This window comes from Eptatretus burgeri, chromosome 9 (genome assembly GCF_056783735.1).
Source record: "Eptatretus burgeri isolate ZD-2024b chromosome 9, Ebu_testis_v1, whole genome shotgun sequence".
NCBI lineage: Eukaryota > Metazoa > Chordata > Myxini > Myxiniformes > Myxinidae > Eptatretus > Eptatretus burgeri.
Genome location: NC_140969.1, coordinates 57425490 through 57444899, shown reverse-complemented (window position 1 = coordinate 57444899; position 19410 = coordinate 57425490). Strand labels below are relative to the sequence as shown.

Sequence of the window (19410 nt, the reverse complement as noted above, 5' to 3'; positions counted from 1 at the left end):
TGTGGGCAGAGATGGCCGGGTGTATTGTGGGCGGAGATTGCCGGGTGTATTGTGGGCGGAGATTGCCGGGTGTATTGTGGGCGGAGATTGCCGGGTGAATTGTGGGCGGAGATTGCCGGGTGTATTGTGGGCGGAGATGGCCGGGTGTATTGTGGGCGGAGATTGCCGGGTGTATTGTGGGCGGAGATTGCCGGGTGGATTGTGGGCGGAGATTGCCGGGTGGATTGTGGGCGGAGATTGCCGGGTGTATTGTGGGCGGAGATTGCCGGGTGAATTGTGGGCGGGGTTAATGCGGAAGAGCGACGTTTTTTGTGCTGAATCGTTTTCTGTGTGACGCCGGAAGTTTATTTTCTGAGCAGGAAGTGATAATCTTCCTGTTCCCTTCGTTGTTGACGTGCATCATTGTAACTCTCGTTCTTCATTGTTTTTCACCAGAAGTGTTTTTAAAACGTCTTGTGGAGGTGATTTCTTCCCCTTTTTTGGTGACAGAAGTGGTTATCACAGCGCGGCGACATCGCACTGTTATACAATTGGCAATTCTGTCCTGTGTCTTCTGTCACACTTATGGCCACGTACGTCCCTTTGATCTGAGGGCTATAAATAGAAATTTGTCCAACGCCACAACTGTTCCCATCATGCATGCTAATTCACCGTGTCTACATTTAGATTTTATAACTGCTAAAATTGTTTCATTATTCTTAACCTTTTACTGCCCCCAGCCGCACGGTATCGAAGTATTCGCTTCTTGTTTTATGTGTTAGATTTCGAAATGTAGATTTCGCATTACTTTTCATGTTCCCCTTCATTGGTTCACTCTTTGGACTGGCAGCAAGGTGCAGAGGTATGCACACTACCCTCGAAACTGTCCAGCCTGGGTTCGAATCCCAACCCAGCTATAAACTGCCATCATGGTGTTTCACAGGCAGGACGATTCGTCAATGCGTGCTGTCCCGCAGATGTACGTTAAACGGACGTCATGTCCACCAGGAATAGTTGCTGGTCGTTAAAGATCCCATGGTGTCCTTCATAAAGAGTAGGCAAACTATTGCCGACACCATGGCCAAATATTCCGAACTCCTTCCACAACTGACAGAGGGCTTTGCATTAGCAGCATAACCATGCCCTCAACCAGTGATGCTACCTCCCCCCCCCCCCTCAGCTTTTCCTCAATACGAATGAAGAATAAGATTGAACATTGGGTGGCGTGACAGCAAGATTTATATTACAACCTTTTAATTGGTTTTCAAACACAAGGTTATAAACTAGTAATATGTTATGTTGTTTTGTTTGATGGTTTCTTCACTACAAAAAGAAAACAAGAAATTCTGTACATGGGGTTGCTTTCGATACAGCCCTTCTGGTTTTCTTGTTTTCGCATGAACACATGAACTTCAAGGTTAATTTTTAGGTTCTAAAGTTTGCTTCACAGAAACATAGCATTACGTGTGCTATGCTAAACAACCCGACACAATTATCACTTGGCAAAAAAACATTGCGCCAAGTATGTTGGTCTGTAGTGTTTCTTTGTTTGTCACACGATTTTTGGCCATTGTTTTCAAGCAATAGTTCTTTAATTGTTTTGTGTGTGTGTAGGTGACCTGCCAAGGACAGCGATGCTACATTAATCTGAATCCAGATCCGAATCTGAGAATTTTTAAAGTGATTCACCATTGAGAGATCGGACCAAAAATTATATATAGCACGATGTCTCAAAAGGTTATTGATGGATTCGTACGAAACTTGATGGACAGGTTCGGAGTGCCACGAGGAAGAATTGATTCAATTTTGGTGAAGATCTGACTCCAGATCTGGATACGAGAATTATTTAATTTTTCACAAAAGATGCTGCTAAAAACCATATATAGCATAATGTCTCAAAAAGTTGGGGACGGATTCAGATGAAACTTGGTGGATGAGTTGACTGGGTAACAAGAACAAGCCGATTCGATTTTGGTTCAGGTCCAGATTCGGATCTGGCCGACCAGTTGGATACAAAATGTAAACTATTCAGCCTGGTGGAGGGATGTTCTCCACCGAGTGCTGTTCCGTTTTGCCAAGTTGTCGCTCTATGAGTGATTTAAATTTTTTTTGTCTTATTCAAATTATAATTGCAGGTAAGAAGATGGCATTTCAAACGTTGAAAGGACTTATTTCATCGTGTGTGTGTGTGTGTGTGTGTGCACGTGTGTGCAGGCTCACAGGTTTCCAGCTCCCTGCATCTATAACGAGCACAGGACCGATGCTGAGCTTGCAGTTGACGAGCGACTTTGCCGTCAGTGCGCAGGGATTTCATCTGGAGTACACAGGTTGGTTTTATGCCAGATTCACAGGAGCCCACTATTAATTATTATATGTACAAGACTACCTGCACAAATACAACTGATGCTATTCAAAATATATTTTATCTGGGAATGAGCCATATGTTAATTAAAAAAACCCCAAAGTGTAAAGTGGAGGGAGACCTCTCATTTCCTTTCTCTTTTGCCGCAAGTAAAAACAATTGTCATAACTTCTGTGCTAAATGACATTGTTCAATGGCTATTGTTCAATATGGTGGTGAAGGAACTTCTTCTTCTTGTAAAAGACAATACTGTAAATGTAATAATGCATCTACATTATTGGGCTTTCTCACTGAAGTGCAGGTGCCGTCACCACCTGTTGGTCTGCCATTTTGTAGGTCACTTAGATTTATTAACCATCCACATCTGGATCGGGATCACTCAAAATGTTTGGAGAAATATCTGCATCTGCAAGTGGCTCTCGCTTATGGAATGTTGTTAGTCATTTAGATAAGCAGAGCAGGCACTCGTATATCCAGAAATTAGAAGTCGCTGAGGTCACAGATCCCGAAAGCTTGCGGGCAACTTGCTGACACCCCATTGAGAAGCATGCTATAATAAGGGGCAGCTTCCTGACCTGCAGCACCATGATATATACAATAGTGGAGTAAACACTTCCTCCTACAACACAAAGGAGGTTGCTGAAGCTTAGATAAGCCTGGATGGTTATAAATATTCTGTAGCCAGCTGGGTTCATGGGATGTTGACTTGGAACGTGCCAGAGAACGAGAGGGTGCTGGTGATGTCCAAAGGAAGTACCAACCAATATCAATCAACAACGTATCCTTGTAAACACACTGGGTTCTCATTAAAAAAACTCTATGGGGTTGATTTACTGTTGTGGTAGTGCTCTGTCTTGCTGTGAATAGGGGGACTTTGATCACCTGCTTACTCAATTGGGTCACAGCTGTTTCACAACACCGTTTGAGCACAACCGAACCGCATAAGGCTGCAGATTAGCATTGGTTGTAAAGTCTCCCCTCACAAATGAATGGAGAGTGTGTACTGGAATGTTGTATGATTTATAATAACGAGCTGTGCCTTCGCATTGTTTCCCTGATGGGCTTAATCAAAGGACAGCATGTTGCACTTCACAAACATGTTGTGTATCTATCTGTGAATCTCAATGAGGATGTAAAATGAAGTGAAACACACAAAAAGAATGCATCTTTTATAACACTTGGTTGTTGTTGCTGCTGTCATCATGGCTGTAGTTGTTGTTTGTGTGCTCTTTGCGTGTACTAATATATACTCACAAATACCACCTGTCGCTTCATTGGTGACAATACTAGGAGAGAAGGGGTGGGAAAGGAAGTGGGGGATGGGAGGGGGAGACAGACAACAGGAGGGTTTGGGAGAGAAAGAGGAAAGGGCAGAGAGGAGAGAAGGAATGTTGATTACGATTAATACTGTCTCATCAAAATGCTTCTGCAGAAAATATCAGTGAAGATTGAAACTGTTGGGTATACACCTAGGGGTTTCCTTCCTTTTAGTATAAACCTTCGGTCAAGAGTTTTAGAACACCCCCATTTTTCCAGTTTTTACTGAAATTTAAGCAGTTTAATGTTTCAATGTACTCTGAAATTAAAGCATAGAACCAATAAACAATTGCAGATAAAAAATAAATCATGGAATCGATTTGTTGAACAAAATTTAATCTAAATTTTTGACTCATCAAATTAGCCCCCTTTTGCAGATATAACAGCAGAACATACTCGTGGCATTCTTTTGACAATGGAAATCAAATATTGTTCAGAAAGTTCTTCCCAACACTGTTGCAGAAGTTCCCACAAATGTGCTGCACTTGCAGGTTGCTTTGCTTTCACCCTTCTGTCCAGTTCATCCCAAACCAGCTCAATGGGGTTCAGGTATGGAGACTGTGCTGGCTATTCCATGATTTGAAGCCTACCATCTTGTTCTTTTCTTCTAAGGTAGTTCTGACATTGTCTGGAGGTATGTTTTGGGTCGTTATCTTGCTGTAGGATGAACCCCAACGTTATCGAGCAACCAACTCGGCGTAGACCAGAGGGTATTGCATGGCGCTGCAAAATGTTGTAGTAGCCCTTTTGGTTCAGGATGCCAGTCACTCTGTGCAAGTCGCCGACTCTGAATCCAGCAAAAGAGCCCCAGATCATCACGCTTCCTCCTCCATGTTCGACAGTTGGTGTCACACACTGAGGAACCATCCTTTCGCCTACTCGATGGTGTACAAAAACCCAGCGTGATGAACCGAAGATTTCAAATTTTGATTCATCGGTCCATAAGACCTTCTTCCAGTTTTCAGTAGTCCACTGGCGGTGCTTCATGGCCCAGGGAAGCCTCTTTTTCTTATTTTGCCATCTTAGCAATGCTTTTTTTACTGCCAGTCAACCTGTCAAACCTGCAGCTCGAAGTCTACTCTTCACAGTTGAAACTGAGACTTCCTTACTTCGACCAGTGTTAAGCTGTGCTGGAAGCTGCTGTCCTGTGAGCTGCCTATCACGCAAGCTGTTGACTCTCAGAAACTTGTCTTCTGATTGGGTTGTGCCTTTGGGTCTGCCAGACCTCTTCCTGTCAGAGTTTCCTCCAGTTTCCAAGTGCCTTTTGATGGTATAGGAAACTGTACTTACTGACACCTTGGCTTACTTTGCAATTTCTCTAAAGGAAAGATCTACACTTTTAAGGGTTATAATGGTCTGTCTGTCTTCGTTTGTTAATCGTCTTTTTCTCGCCATTATGATAGCAATATACTACTTACCTTACTACTTACCTTTTAACTACTTCCTGCAGTGCAATATTGTCCAAATAATGCTTCAGAGGATGTAGCACAGTCTGTTCCAACACTGCTTTTACACAGACAGAGGGTTTGTAACTAATCAACAAAAGTTGGGACACCTGCAGGAATTTTTTGCATCAACGTTCAAGGTTGAATTTACTTCCATTGTTGCAGAACAGCTGCAGTTGCTAACCCATTACTTTGAAAAGGGCCTTTTTTAACAACTCTGAAATTTATATTTTGTTTCAGTTTTTGCTGACCTAAACTTTTTTTAACCTCTCGAAGTTTACTGCAAAGCTACCATTTCAGGTTATTCACTGGACTTGAACTGCTTAAATTTCAGTAAAAACTAGAAAAATTAGGGTGTTCTAAAATTTGAGACCAGTAGTGTACGTATGTTGTTCGTGGTGTCAAAACCCAGCTCGTTCTCTAACGACTGCAATCCAAGGTTTTCACTTCATGAGTATGAACGATGGTACAGGTCGTCGGCTACCAATCAAATGGATCTTTGTCAGTTGGGGTCTGTGACTTCTGAGTGACGTTACAGTTACCATTTCAACAGCGTAATGTTTTTGAAAAATTTATTTCAAATGAACATACAAAGTCAAATGAGGAAGTTCACCATTACATACACTGTCTAACTCCGATTCCCACGTTAAGTTGTTTCTCGTCTACACTGGAAGTTTCGTCTTGGAACATTCCAGCATCTTCACGAATCTCACCAGACAGTTTACAGTACAATACTGCCATCCACAGTTAAAATTAGCTCATTACATCAAGCAGTTTATAATTCACCGATTCATGCTACAACAAATTTATAATATGCAACAGTCAATTTTAATCGTTCATTTATAGGCATTTACTAAAGCTTGTGCACAAATAGCACAACCAATGCTGACTGGCCATATTGTCCAGCTTTTATCTGACACAAAGTAATGTCTGAAATACATTTTCTACTGGTCATACTATAAACACCGCCCGGACATGTCCTGACACGTCCGGAGACAACCACCATCTGGTCACGTCCAGGGACAAATATGTCCCAGACACATCTCCACACTTCCGGAGTCAAACACTGCCGAGACTCATCCAAACACTTCCGGAGACGAACACTACCCGGATACATCCAAGGAACAACACCACCCGGATATGTCCAGAGACAAACATCACTTGGACACATCCGGAGCCAAGCTCCACATGGAGTAAACACCACCTGGACACATCAGGATACACCTGAAAACGACCACTGCCTGGAGACGACCACCGCCCAGAGACGTCTGGAAACGACCATCGCCTGGACACATCTGGAGACGACCACCATCCGAAGACAAACCTCAGCCGGACACGTCTGGAGACAAACACTGCCCAGAGACAAACACCGTCCAGACCAGTGTGACCACTCCTCATTTTCATAAATGCCAAGGTGAGTCAATAAAAAAGCCAAGATTCCACAAGGTTTCGGAAAAGCAATGATAATAGAAAACCTATACGCCAAGAAAACCTATAGAAAACCAAGACGCAAAGGTGAACAACGAATAGCCAAGATCTTGTGAAAAAAGCCAAGGAGTGGTCACACTGGTCCAGACACGTCTGAAGACAAACACCATTCAGACACATCTGTGGACAAACACACTACCGACTTCTACCGACTCCTCTCCAGCCTTGCCCCCCCTGCTCTCTCTGCGATTTGTCCCCACCACATTTCCACAGGGCGCTCAAGGTCCGCCAACAACCCCCTTCTGGTAAAACTACCAAAATCACGAATCACTGCTCATCTTCACTCTTTCATTCCTCTTTTTTCCCGCCTTTGGAATAAACTTCCTCACTCTATTCTTTCCCATTCTTCCCTCCAGGCTTTCAAAACAGCTGTTCACCACCACCTCTTATCTTCCCCCATCCAAATCCTCGATCTTTTTACCCCCGATAATCCACCCAAGCCCACTTCCTTCATTTCTCCTGCTTTCCTTCCTGAAAGTCCCTGAAATGTCCATCTTCTCTTCGCCATGTTCCCCGTCCCATCCCCATCCCTCTCCCTTCCACCGTTCACCTAATGTGTCTGTTCCCCACTGCTTTGTCCCTTCCACTCCCGCCCCTCTTGTCTCATGCCTCCTTGCTGTGAGTTGTGTGTTAGCTCTCATACGAGCCTCGACCAAGGTATACAAAAAAAATAAAAAAAATAAAAAAAACACTGTCCAGACAGGTATGAAAACAACCACTGCTTGCAGACAAACACCGCCTGGACACGTCCGGAGATAATCACCACCCTAATACCTCTGGAGACATCCACCGACCGGAAACGAACACTGTCTGGTGGTCTGAACAGGTCCAGAGGCAACTATTTTCCAGACATGTCCGGAGACGACCACGGCCCGGACATGTCCGGAGATTTAAATAATGTGCAAATACAACTGGACGTTGATAAGCATTGCAGCTGAAATGAGATTTCAGCTGACATTCAGAGTGTCAAATGAGCATTTTTTTGCAGTAGGAACTGCTGCTTAGATCAATTCCGCATTTGAAATGTTGAAATTTGGCTTGGATTAAGAGGTTCCAGAGGTTATCGCATGTGTGGAAACTAAATAAAGCCACAAACACTTGGAGATGCCCAGAATGTCAAGCAATGCCTGAATTGGACAAATGAACACTTTTTTTAGCAGTCAGAACTGCTGCTGAGGTCAATTAGGAAGTTGAAATTTTGAAATTGGACTCGGTTTAAGAGATTCTAAAGGTTATCGCGTTTGCGGAAATGAAATTATGCCACAAGCATTGGCGTCTCCGGGAATTTGTAGGCATTGCGATGTATCCAGCGGTTCGTAGGTATGAATATCAGGCATTTGATGTTGACATGAGTGAGGCAAGTGAAAAATATATTTCAGCGCTTTATCATAAAGAAACCATTGCAGCCTGTTCCAATTTGAGGCATTGTTGAGCAGGCCCTCAAAAATGGCAAATTAAGACCCCAGCAAGGGAGAGCTGGTTGATAAAGAGCTGACCAAGGATGAAGCCTTGATAAAGGATAAATTAACCCAAGCATCCAATTTTCATTCATGCACTCCCTTAGAGTTCCCTTTGTATGCATACAAAGTTTCAAGCCACGGGGTTTCATGGTTTTGGAGTTATGTAGGAGCGCACGCACATGCACACGCACACACACACACGCACTCTGACATTTTTTATTAGAGATTTTAATATTGTTTTGAGAAGTAATATAAGCCTATATAATTTTGTGTGTTCCTATCGTGACTGTCACACTATATTTCTAAAGGATTCCTGCTGTCATACCGAACAAGTCTCAAGCATTGTCAAGAGCAAAAGTGATTGATTTGGGCAAGAAAAAACATTTAGTGTGCTGGTCAAGTTTGATCTACAATATGACGGATAAACAAAGGCACGTAATCTTGTGTCATCATGTGATAAACCTCTATACTGCAGTATTCTGCTGAAAAAGTTCCATAACAGCCTTCCGTTGCCCAATGCCTTTCAAAAAAACGAACCAATTGACTTGTGAAAAGGCTCGAGAGCTTTACCTAGATCCTTGTTAAAAGGTCAGGTTCACAATAAATAAAAATAGGGGCAATACCCTTGGGTGCTCGTTTGGTAGAATAATGATACTGCGGAGGAAGTCACCTTGCGATGGAATCTGTAAAAAGTACCAATGAACCCGTTATAGCACATATTTTGGAGGGCTCACCCGACTCCACTGCTCCGGCGCATGCTTCCACACCTGACCTGACCTGACCCACCCCCCCCCCCCCGTACACCCACTCGACCCCGACAATTTATTATTATTATTATTATTATTAATGTCATGATCAAACATTAGTACATCACGGGTGATGAAGGTTGTGGTCAAGTTTCATCGAAATTGTGTGTGTAATTTCAGATAAGAAAGCAAATACCTATTTTGGTGGACAACCCCCCGAAAGTGCACTTTTTTGTGCTCTGAGGGTGGTTTGTTTAACCTGCGAGTGTTGGATTGTGTTTGGTTTGCATCCCCTTGTCCAGCCGACATATTCAAGTGGCCTCGTTTCGATCTACTGCTGTTTCCTCCTTCCTCTTTTCCCGTTATTCTCTTATGTGTTTCCCTGCTATCTCATTGTTGGTGCATTCCCTTTTTCCCATTTGTCGCCTCACTCTTCCGCGAATCTCAGTTTTGTCGAAAAAAACGAATTGGTACTGACGGGTTTTTAATTTAAAACAGAAGATCTTATTCGCTGCCCATTTCAATCACATAATTACCACTACGGGGACAATTATGAACTGTCTCAATCCATTTGTCTTTGTGTTGTGGGAACAGGAGCCCAAGCCAAGTGGGATTAGTTAACATTCTTATTGCCTTGAGGTTTGTTCTTTAGTTATTGAGGGAAACAGGGATGGGAAAACTTCATTTAGCCTATATTGCAGGTTAACACACACTTTTCAGATCGACAAAAATGCAAACCAGCATTTAGTCTTTGAGGAACAGTTGCAACCATTTCTAAATCTAATCTGTGACATTGAAGCAATTGAATGAATCCCTTAATTGACTGATTGATTCAATGACCATCCAGATCGTCAGTTAGGTTCCGTTCATCACATATGTTTAAGTCTGTGCCCAGTAACTCTCCGAACTGCGAATCCACACTTCAGTAGTGTCTAAAGCTAACTCAATATCACGTAGTCAAGTGCAAATTTATAACTATTCCTGTTAGTCAGACATTTGCCGTAATCTTTGGAGGTTATATTCTCTGTTACAGAGCGTCGGTGCTCGAGAAGCAGTTTCTTGGCAAGGATTACACTGTGTGGTTTGCCATTGCCTTCCCAGCAGAAGTTAGGGCAGGAATTTGTAATGTGTTCAGGGTGCTGGTGATAACTCGCATACTCTTCGCGAAGAACATCGTGGGATATTTAACATCCAACAACTAATGACGGCAGGTACAGGACACCAAGTTGAACATCCAACTGAGGGTCGGCACACACATTGATGAATCACCCCACCTGTGAGACACCAGGATGACACCTTATCGCTGGGTTGACATTCAAACCTGGGTGAGACAGTTTGGAGGAGAGTGTGCGTGCCTCAATGTCATTCTGTCATCCTGAAGGTTATATCACATGACCGGCAATAAACATTATCAGCCATGACGTTTCATATCCTACTATATTAAATGAGGTGTGTGTGTGTGTGTGTGTGTGTGTGTGTGTGTGTGTGTGTGTGTGTGTGTGTGTGTGTGTGTGTGTGTGTATACATGTAAAAATTATAGTAATACATAGGGGCAATATCCCTTGGTGCTCAACTGGTAGCTGCTGGATAAGATAACCAGGGAACCACTGGTAGGCATTGATGACCCATAAAATATATAATGGAGAAGAAAGTATATACCTCTGAATTAATTTCTTTATTTCCATGAACAAACCTTGGCACATCATTGGTGATAAAGGTTGTGGTCAAGTTTCATCAAAATTGTGTTTGTGGCTTCAGAAAAGAAAGCAAATACATATTTTGGGGAGAATCCTCCCCCCCCCCCATATAACCCCTTCAATCCAGACTTTTTAGCTCGCCTGTTCGAAGAACAGAGAGCTATAGCGATACCCCCGGCATGAGCGTCAGCATGAGCGTGAAAATGTTAAAGTTTTTGGTGCAAGTTATTTCCTTTCTAATGTTTTTATCTACCACACTATTTTTTACTGATTACAATATACAAATAATTATAATGCTTTAAAATTATTTGGATCAGACTTCACTGCAATGCTTTATAACAATATTATTAGACTCGTCTTCTAAAAACGATAAATGTATAAACAGGCGAGCATTGGGTGGCTTTGACACCAACTCTCTGGTTTTTAATGCTGTGAACAAACTTTGGTACATCATGGGTGATGAAGGTTGCAGTCAAGTTTCATCGGAATTGTTGAGTAGTTTCTGAGAAGAAAGCAAATACCTATTTTGGGGGGAAACTCCTGTAGACCTCCCTCAGGCCCTATTATTATGTTTTTTTTTTATGCCATGAACAAACTTTGGTACATTCAGGGTGATGAAGGTTGTGGTAAAGTTTCATCGAAATTGTATGTGTAGTTTCAGCGAAGAAGTTGTAAGTATTTGTGGACAGACGGACGACGCGCCATCCCATAAGCTCCCCGGAACTACATTCCAGTTGGGGTAAAAACAGGGTTGGCCCAATCCCCACCAAATTTTGCATACGTGTTGGTAGTAACCTGAGGAACCTTGACTTGCCAATGCTCCTGAAGGGAGTGACTTTGTCTCGGAATTCAAAAACTGAAAGATTGATTGCTTAACTTGATTGTCAAATTGGTTGTCTCCAAAGCAGACAGCGACTCCAAAATGCCAACTATCATTCCAATCAATATTATTGATGAGTCGCCACTAAGTGATCAACCAACGCTGCGATTGAATAACCTTTGGAGATTCTTGCAGTTTTGCCAATTTTATTTTTTTGTATGCAAGGTCAAGGCTTGTTAACGAGTGAGGACACTGGCTGGATCAGGAAGCAACAAAACAAATGGAACATTGCAAAGATGGGAGAAACACCAATGGCAGGGTTGAAGGATAAAATGGAAGGGGACTTGGACAAATATGGGAAGTGGGGAGGAAAGAGGGGTAGGGGTGGATGCATGTTGTGGACAAAATGGATAGAGAAGAAAACTCTCAGGTCAGAAAATCTGGATATTTATGAGGTGGGCTTGGGGTGGGGATATACGGGGACAGAAAGGATCATGGTTTTGGATCGGCATGATCTGAGATGGTGGTGAATACCTGTCTTGAAGAATTGGAAGGAAGAATGAGATTGAAGATGATGTGGAATCTGAGGGGGACAAAGCACGGTAAGAGCAGAGGCTGCAAGACCAGAAAGGAGGTGGTAGAAGACAGAGAGACTTCCTATCTGTCTGCGATGGGAAAGTGATAGGCCCATAGACTCAGCTTCAATACGGGATGTTCCAATGATCTTGAAAGCCTTAGTTTCCGAGGCTTGCCTTGAGCCTTGAAAGCCTTGAGTCTTCTTTCTCCAGCCCTGGCACTTTTCCCGCTCTCCAGATCTCCTCCCTTGGTGTCCTGATAGGACGCAGTCTTGATAAAGCGTCGGCCTGATATCCACAAACTGCTCACTGCTACCCCCGTCTCGATTTCCCAGCAAGGTTCTTGAGTCCTTTCTCTTGAGATTCTGAAGCCACATGGCAAAATGTCTTGTGGTCTGATAAAACCAAGAGGGAAATTTTTGGCCTAAATGCCAGTTGTTACATTTGGCACCACCCCAACACAGCTCTTCACTCAAAGAACACCATCCTTACTGTGAAGCATGGTGATGGCAGCATCATGTTACAGGGATGTTGCTCATCAGCAGGAAGTGGGGCACTAGGGAAAATTAATGGAGCAAAATGCAGAAAAACCTAGAGGAAAACTGGCTGCTCTCTGCAAGAGAGCTGGAATTAGGACGGAAGTTCACTCTTCAGCATGACAATGGCCTGACGCACACAGCGAAAGCGACACTGGAGTGGCTAAGGAAGAAAAAGATAAATGTCCTTAAGTGGTGCAGTCAGAGCTCAGAGATAAATCCAATCGAAAATATATGGCATGACTTGTTGATTGCTGTCCATCAACACTACCAACGCAACTTGACTGAGCTTCAACAGTTTTGTACAGAAGAATGGGAAAATATTTCCCATCAAGGTGTGCAAAGTTAGTACAGACCTATCCCAACAGACTCACAGCTGTAATTGCTGTCAAAGGTACTTCCACCAATTACCGTATTAACTCAGGGGGCGTGAACACTTATCCAACCAAGATATTCTAGTTTTGTATTTTTTAATGAATTTTCAGCAATTTGTAGAATTTGTTTTTCACTTGGAAGTTGTGGGTTACAATGTGGAAAAAGTCTGATTTAATGCAATTTAATTCCAGGCTCTAAGGCAACAAAGGGTGAAAAATTTTGAAAGGGGGTGTAGACTTTCTATAGGCACTGTATTATCACACGTTTTTAATAACTCGAAGAGAAAGCTGTTGAGATGAGGAGGAAAGAGACAGAAAGCTGAATCATCGAAACATTTTTCCTCCTGAATATTGTTTGAGGTATACCACAGTGTGCTGCAACTTATTCTCTGTGTACCAGTAAGCGACACATGCTGGGGGCGTTTGACACGTCAAATGACAACTTTTTGTTCGTGGTGCTTTTTGGGTGGGCCCATGTGTCAGTGAGTGCGAGAAAGCATTCATTTGATTTTCTACTTGTGGCTTTAATGTGGGAAGACATTTGAAATCCTGCTTAAAAGCACCAATTAAGGCTCAAACAGACACAATGCTGCCCCATTGTCTTGTTTCCAAAGATTGTATTGGAACCTGAGCTGTCTTGCATTTTGCTTGCTTGACCTGTTCACGTCCATATTTGGTGCAGGTCTACACTTTCACTCTTAATTTTGTCAGGGCAACTTTTTGATGGGCACAAAAATTCTCCATGTTCGAATGGCAATGCTTCCCAAATCCGCTTTACCAGTAAAAATTACCAACAACACATTTGATGTGACGATTGTTTTATCCTTGTTTAAAAGAAGCTCACTGGACCACAAATACGAAGGAGAGAGGTCAGAAGGTGGGGGAAGTGGGAGGGATTTGGTGTTAAAGGCCATTTAGGAACTGTTAGGAAGAGAAGGATTACGTATGTTGTTAAATCAATGTGGACAGCTAGAAGTAGGGTGTAAGAGCAATGTCACGCAAATTGCTTTGTGCGCTTGGTGATAATACAAGTCCATTAAGTGGCTATTTTGTTTGCAAAATTGCTCGATTTTGAAAGATCAGGCAATTTGTCATTTCTTTGCTTTTATCTCTCCTTTGTGTTGCGTTATTTGTTTCATAATTGTAGAAACGTTAAATCTGACACAATTGCAGCTAAACTGAGCGATGCTTGTTTGAGTTTTGTGTTGTATGAGCAAAGTGCTGCGAGTGAGAGTTCCGCTTTGGGGTAGTTCTTTGAGTGGGAGTAAACGTGTGGTGTCACTGGTCGTTATCTCCATATGTGGGTTTAAGACGGTGGAATGGAGTCCTCCCAGGGCTTGAAGTACCCACCTCCGTTTTGGTAAGGGATAATGATTCATAGGCCAAGCTGTGATGTTTTCTTTTTCTCAGAGTTTTGTTCTGAGGGCTCTTATGAGGATCGTCACCGAGTCCCAGGCACGGATGTAGTCCGTTTGTGGTAAGGTTCCCAGGGATGGTTTGTAGGATCTCCATAAGGCTGTTCTTTATCATTCATGTTGCTCCAATTATTATCACTGGTACAATTTTGGCGCTCTTCTATTTCCAGGATCTTTTGACTTCATTCTCAAGCTCTTGATATTTGGTCATTTTCTCGATTTCTGCATTATTTAGACCAAAATCACAAGGTACCGAAACCTCGATTAGCATTGCCTTCTTTTCCTTTTTGTATCTGAGTACTATGTGTATGTGTTTTCGAAATTAGAATGGTGGATGAGAAGTGAAGTAAAGCAAAACAAGATGGTTGCTTGTAGTGAGGTTTAATTGCCAAGAAGGCTGATAAGGTATCTGCCGATAGGGGAATGGCGTTTCAAATTGAGGGAAGGTTTTTGGAGTGTATACGGTGAAATATGTTTGAAGTGGTGTAAGAGGTAGAGAGGGAAGCTCTATATATCATTGATAATCTGTACTATCGCACATTCAATATAATTAAAATCGCTCTTAATAATTTATTACAGACACCATGACATTCCAGTCATCTCCAAACATCATGGCAATGCAAGTTTCATGTTCATGTCATTTACATCACATAAATTGTGAACTGCACTATGTTATGAATGCAGAAGAAGCAAATGAAATACTTGTTTGATTAGTCCCCTTTTAAGGTGTACTTCTCTCATTAAACATTATTATTCAAGCAATGTGAGCAATCCCATTGGTTGCGGTTTATTAATTTTTCTGCTGTACATGAGAAAATCAGAGCTAAAAACTGACTTCTCAAGAGTTTTATGATCATTATCGTCGGGCACTGAAATAATGTCTGAGACAAATCTGACACTGAAATAATATTTGTTTTGTTTGGATGTTATGGAGGACACAATATAGAAATACAAGGAACTTTGAGGCAGGAGACCAATAGGTCCATAATGCTTGCATTTTCTTTGCCAACAACCATGTACCGCTCTATCCCCAATGCTTAAAGGGACAATTTCCAATTCCAGTTTAAAATAATAGGGGCAATACCCCCCTGGGCGCTCACCTGGTAGAATAATGATACCAAGGAGGAATTCTACGTGAGACGGAAGCAGAAAAAAAATGTACTAATGTACCAATGAACCAATGTTATGGCCCCAAATTTTTTATGTCGTGAACAAATTTCGGGACATCATGGGTGATTTTATTTATTTATTTGTATTCACTGTCGAGGCTCGCATGAGAGCTAACACACAGAACTTACAAGGGGAGCAGGAGACAAGAGGGGTGGGAAAGGGAAGGAAAAAACAGTGTCGAACAGAGACATGAGGAAATCTGTGGAAGGGAGAGGGATAGGGCGGGGTACCTAGGGTAAACAAGATGGACACTACAGAGACTTTCAGGAAGGAAAGCAGGGCATTTGAAGGAGGTAGGTTTGGGGTGGATTAGTGGGGGTAGAAAAGATCGTGGTTTTGGATGGGGGAAGATAGGAGATGGTGGTGAACAGCTGTTTTGAAGACCTGGAGGGAAGAGAGTGTGGGAGTTTCTTCCAAAGGTGAGAAAAAAAGAGGAATGAAAGAGTGTAGGGAAGCAGTGATTCTTGATTTAGGTAGTTTTATGAGAATAGGGCTGCTGGGAGACTGTATGTGCCCAACATAAACCTGGGGGGGACAAAGCATGGAAAGGGCAGTGGGTGCAAGTTCAGAAAGGCGATAGTAGAAGACAGAAATACCACTGACCTGTCTGGGATGGCGAAGTGATAGGCCCATACAGTCGGCTTCATCACAGGAGATTCCAATAATCTTGAAGGCCTTGGTTTCCACGGTGTCAAGCTGAGCAAGATGTGAGGCAGGAGTGCCAGCCCAGAGAAGAGAGCAGTGCTCCATCCAGCTGTGGATGAAGGCCTTGTTGGTGGATAGAAGTTCAGGTGTGCCAAGGAAGGATTTTGTATGCCGGGAGATGCCCAGTCGGTGGCTGGCTTTGGAAGCCAAATTTGAAATGTGGTTTGCCAAAGAAAGATCATGGCTGATAGATCCAGGAGTTTGAATGACTGAACTTACTCAAGGGGATTGTAAAGAAAGTACATGGAGGGGTGGGGGGGAGAAAGGGTGGGGGGGTTGAGAGATCGGCCTGCCGGTTGGTCCTGTGAGATAGAGATATAGATAGAGATAGATACTGAGATGCTTTAGTTACTGGTGTACATTATAAAGATTCACATTCTTATTCTGGTGTAACACAATGTATTGCAAAGACAGTTTATTGGCAGGGGTTATACCTGGTGGTTTGCCATTGCCTTCCCACTTATAGTTTGGGCAGGAATTTGGTAATTGTTCAGGGTGCCTGTGATAGCTCGCCAACGATTAGCGAAGGACACTGTGGGATCTCTAACTACTAATACTACTAATCTGCATGCCTAGCTTAGGGGTGTAGCGACACTTCTGGGGGTTGACCCTTTTCCACTTTGTTCCCTTGGGACAGGGAATGCTTGGTTAGGGCAGAAGTTTTGGGAATTTTTTGGCCATGGACCTGGCGATAGCTGGCCTGCTCTTAGCAGAGGACATCGTGGGATCTTTAACGTCCACCAACTAATGCCGGAGATAGGACACAGTTTAACGTCCAAGGGATGACACATTTATGAATCACCCTGCCTGTGAAACACAGAGATGACAGTTTATAGCTCGGTCGAGATTTGAACCCAGGCTAGACAGCTTTTGAGGCTTGTGTGCATTCTGCTAGGCTATCCTGCCATCCCTAACTTTCACACAATTTACTTTTTACCTCTGCTACAAAAGGTGGATGGAAGTTATGTTTTCACGCCTGTCTGTCTGTCTGCCTTTGATCAGGACATCTCAAAAAGTTGTGGATGGATTTGGACAAATTTCTGGACAAGTTGGGTATGTGACAAGGCCAAAATGATTAGATCTTGCTGATGATCCGGATACAGATCCGGTACGAGAATTTTTTCAGTGATTCTTCACCATTCAGAGATCGGAACAAAACTATATATAGCACGATATCTCCAAAGGTTTGGACGGATTCGGACAAAACTTGGTGAACAGTTTGGGTATGTGAGAAGGACAAATCAATTTGACTTGGGTGAACATCCGAATCCAAATCTGAATCTGGATACGAGAATTAAAAAAAAAATTTCAGTGATTCTTCACCATTGAGAGATGGGGCCAAAAACGATACATAGCATGATGTTTCAAAAGTTATGGATGGGTTATGACAAAACTAGGTGTATGATTTGGGTTGGTGACAAGAACAAGCTGATTCGATTTTGGTTTAGGTCCAGATCCAGATGTGGCATGTCAGTAGGTACAAAACGTAAACTCTTTAGCCTGGAAGAGGCATGTGCACTACCGAGTGCTGTTCTAGTTAATCAAGTAATCCTGTGAGAACCTATATCTTATTTACATTTGAGCAATTACTTGTCTTCACTGACATTTTACGTGTTCAATTTCTGTTATCTTAGCAAGAATTATTGAACTTGTTGAACTCCTGTCCCCTACTGAGCTTACTGGTAGGAAGAGTTGAGATCTATGTCGTGTTGCGTAAATTTATTCCATCGCTAATCAGTTCTTTGGAAGCACTGAAAATGATAAAACTTCCCAAGCTTTTCAGACATTTACATTTCAACTTTTGATATTTTTTGCTGTTTCTTTTATGCTTCAGACTTATCTTTATCTGGGAAAAGAATATGCTGCTGTTGCTAAATCGGTGTTGAATAAACATTAATTCAACCCACAGCAGTTGCCACTGGCATATTACCAGACATTCTGACACCCAAGCTGCTCTAAGGAAGGTTGCTGACGATGTGGAGCTGGAACCAGAATCTGTTCTGATGAGCTTGTAGAGACAGTAGAACAGATGGTGCAAGTAGGGTTTATCTGAATCAGGTCAAGCTTAATTATTGACCCCACTCCAAAGATGAGACTTGCAAAGTTCACAGATTTGTGTGAAACCAACTTCTTCCTTCAAGACCGAGGTTGCCGTGCCATGACCTGTCTTTACTAATACAGTACATTGAACAGAAGTGCACTGCTAAGTTTATCACAACTTCTCTTCAGGCTGTAAGAGCTGACCAGCCAATGTACTAAGTCTCCTAAATTTAAGACCAGCTTGGTGTCTGCAACAGGACCCAATTGATGAGGAAGTGTGAGCTGTCTGAATCCGAGTTTGATTGGCAATGGAATAGGATCCCACAAAAAATTAACTTATTGTGCAGTCCTCTGAAGAGGGCATTGCATTGAAGTACAATTCTGTTTTCCATGTGGTTTGGAGAGTGGCATTAAGCTGGCTGTCAAATTTGCTTGCTTGAATGTTACATATCCAATTAGTTTTTTTGTAGAAGTGAGCCTTTCACTAATACTCTGGATAAATTCAACATCATATGTTATTGATCCTTTTGTCCAATTATTAACCTTCCTCGTCTGTAACTGCACAGTGGTCCCATTTGGCTATTCGACAGGAAAGTCTCCATTGAGAAATCCACTTCGATTTCTATGGTTTTATTTTTCCATTTCTCCACTAATTTGTTTGTAATATTCTACATTTCAACATGTTCATGTTGATAATCATAATAATAATAATAATAATGTGTTATTTCTCAGAAAGGAGCTTATTGAATGATGAATGTCCTAAAATGAAAAAGAGACTTGCAAAATTTATATAGATGGATAAACAGATTGAGAAGTAAGACATTTGGCCTTTCTCACAACACGTCTTAGCCATTTATCCTGACACCATGACCACAGGGGAGCAGGGATAGACACTCTTTTGATGTCTGTAGCCAAATGCAGACATTTTTTTTTCTTAACATACATTGTCAAGGCTCATATAAGAGCTGAGATGTATCAGTAGTTTATGATAATGCATGCCTACATGGGTGCACTGGGGCATGGTTAATAGAGTAGTTAGTGAATACCATTTGATGAGGAAGTGTGAGCTGTCTGAATCTGAGTTTGATTGGCTGGCGACACTGGACACCATTTGGCGATGGTGACACTGGATTAAGCTGGCGACACTGGACACCATCACCATGATCAGCAACCTGGAGTGCAAGCAGTATTCCTGAAGAAGGTTAAGGCACTTGTGACAGTGCTGGAAGAGATGGGGAATCCATTTCTAGAACACAGTCAAAACCTACAAGTCATTGACAA

At 42.4% G+C, this 19410-nt stretch overlaps 1 protein-coding gene across 38 annotated transcripts in view; it reads left to right on the top strand.

Annotated features, from left to right (window-relative positions):
- Positions 1-19410, top strand: part of LOC147020161 (CUB and sushi domain-containing protein 3-like) — a 1491173-nt gene that overhangs the window by 531258 nt on the left and 940505 nt on the right. For all 38 annotated transcript variants that reach the window (XR_015061662.1, XM_085895237.1, XM_085895221.1 and 35 more), the window contains one exon: positions 2194-2306. Coding sequence is in view for 37 of the 38 variants with exons in the window: in XM_085895206.1 (XP_085751332.1) it covers positions 2194-2306 (113 nt within the window). In the remaining variant the exon portion in view is untranslated. The remainder of the gene's footprint in view (positions 1-2193; positions 2307-19410) is intronic.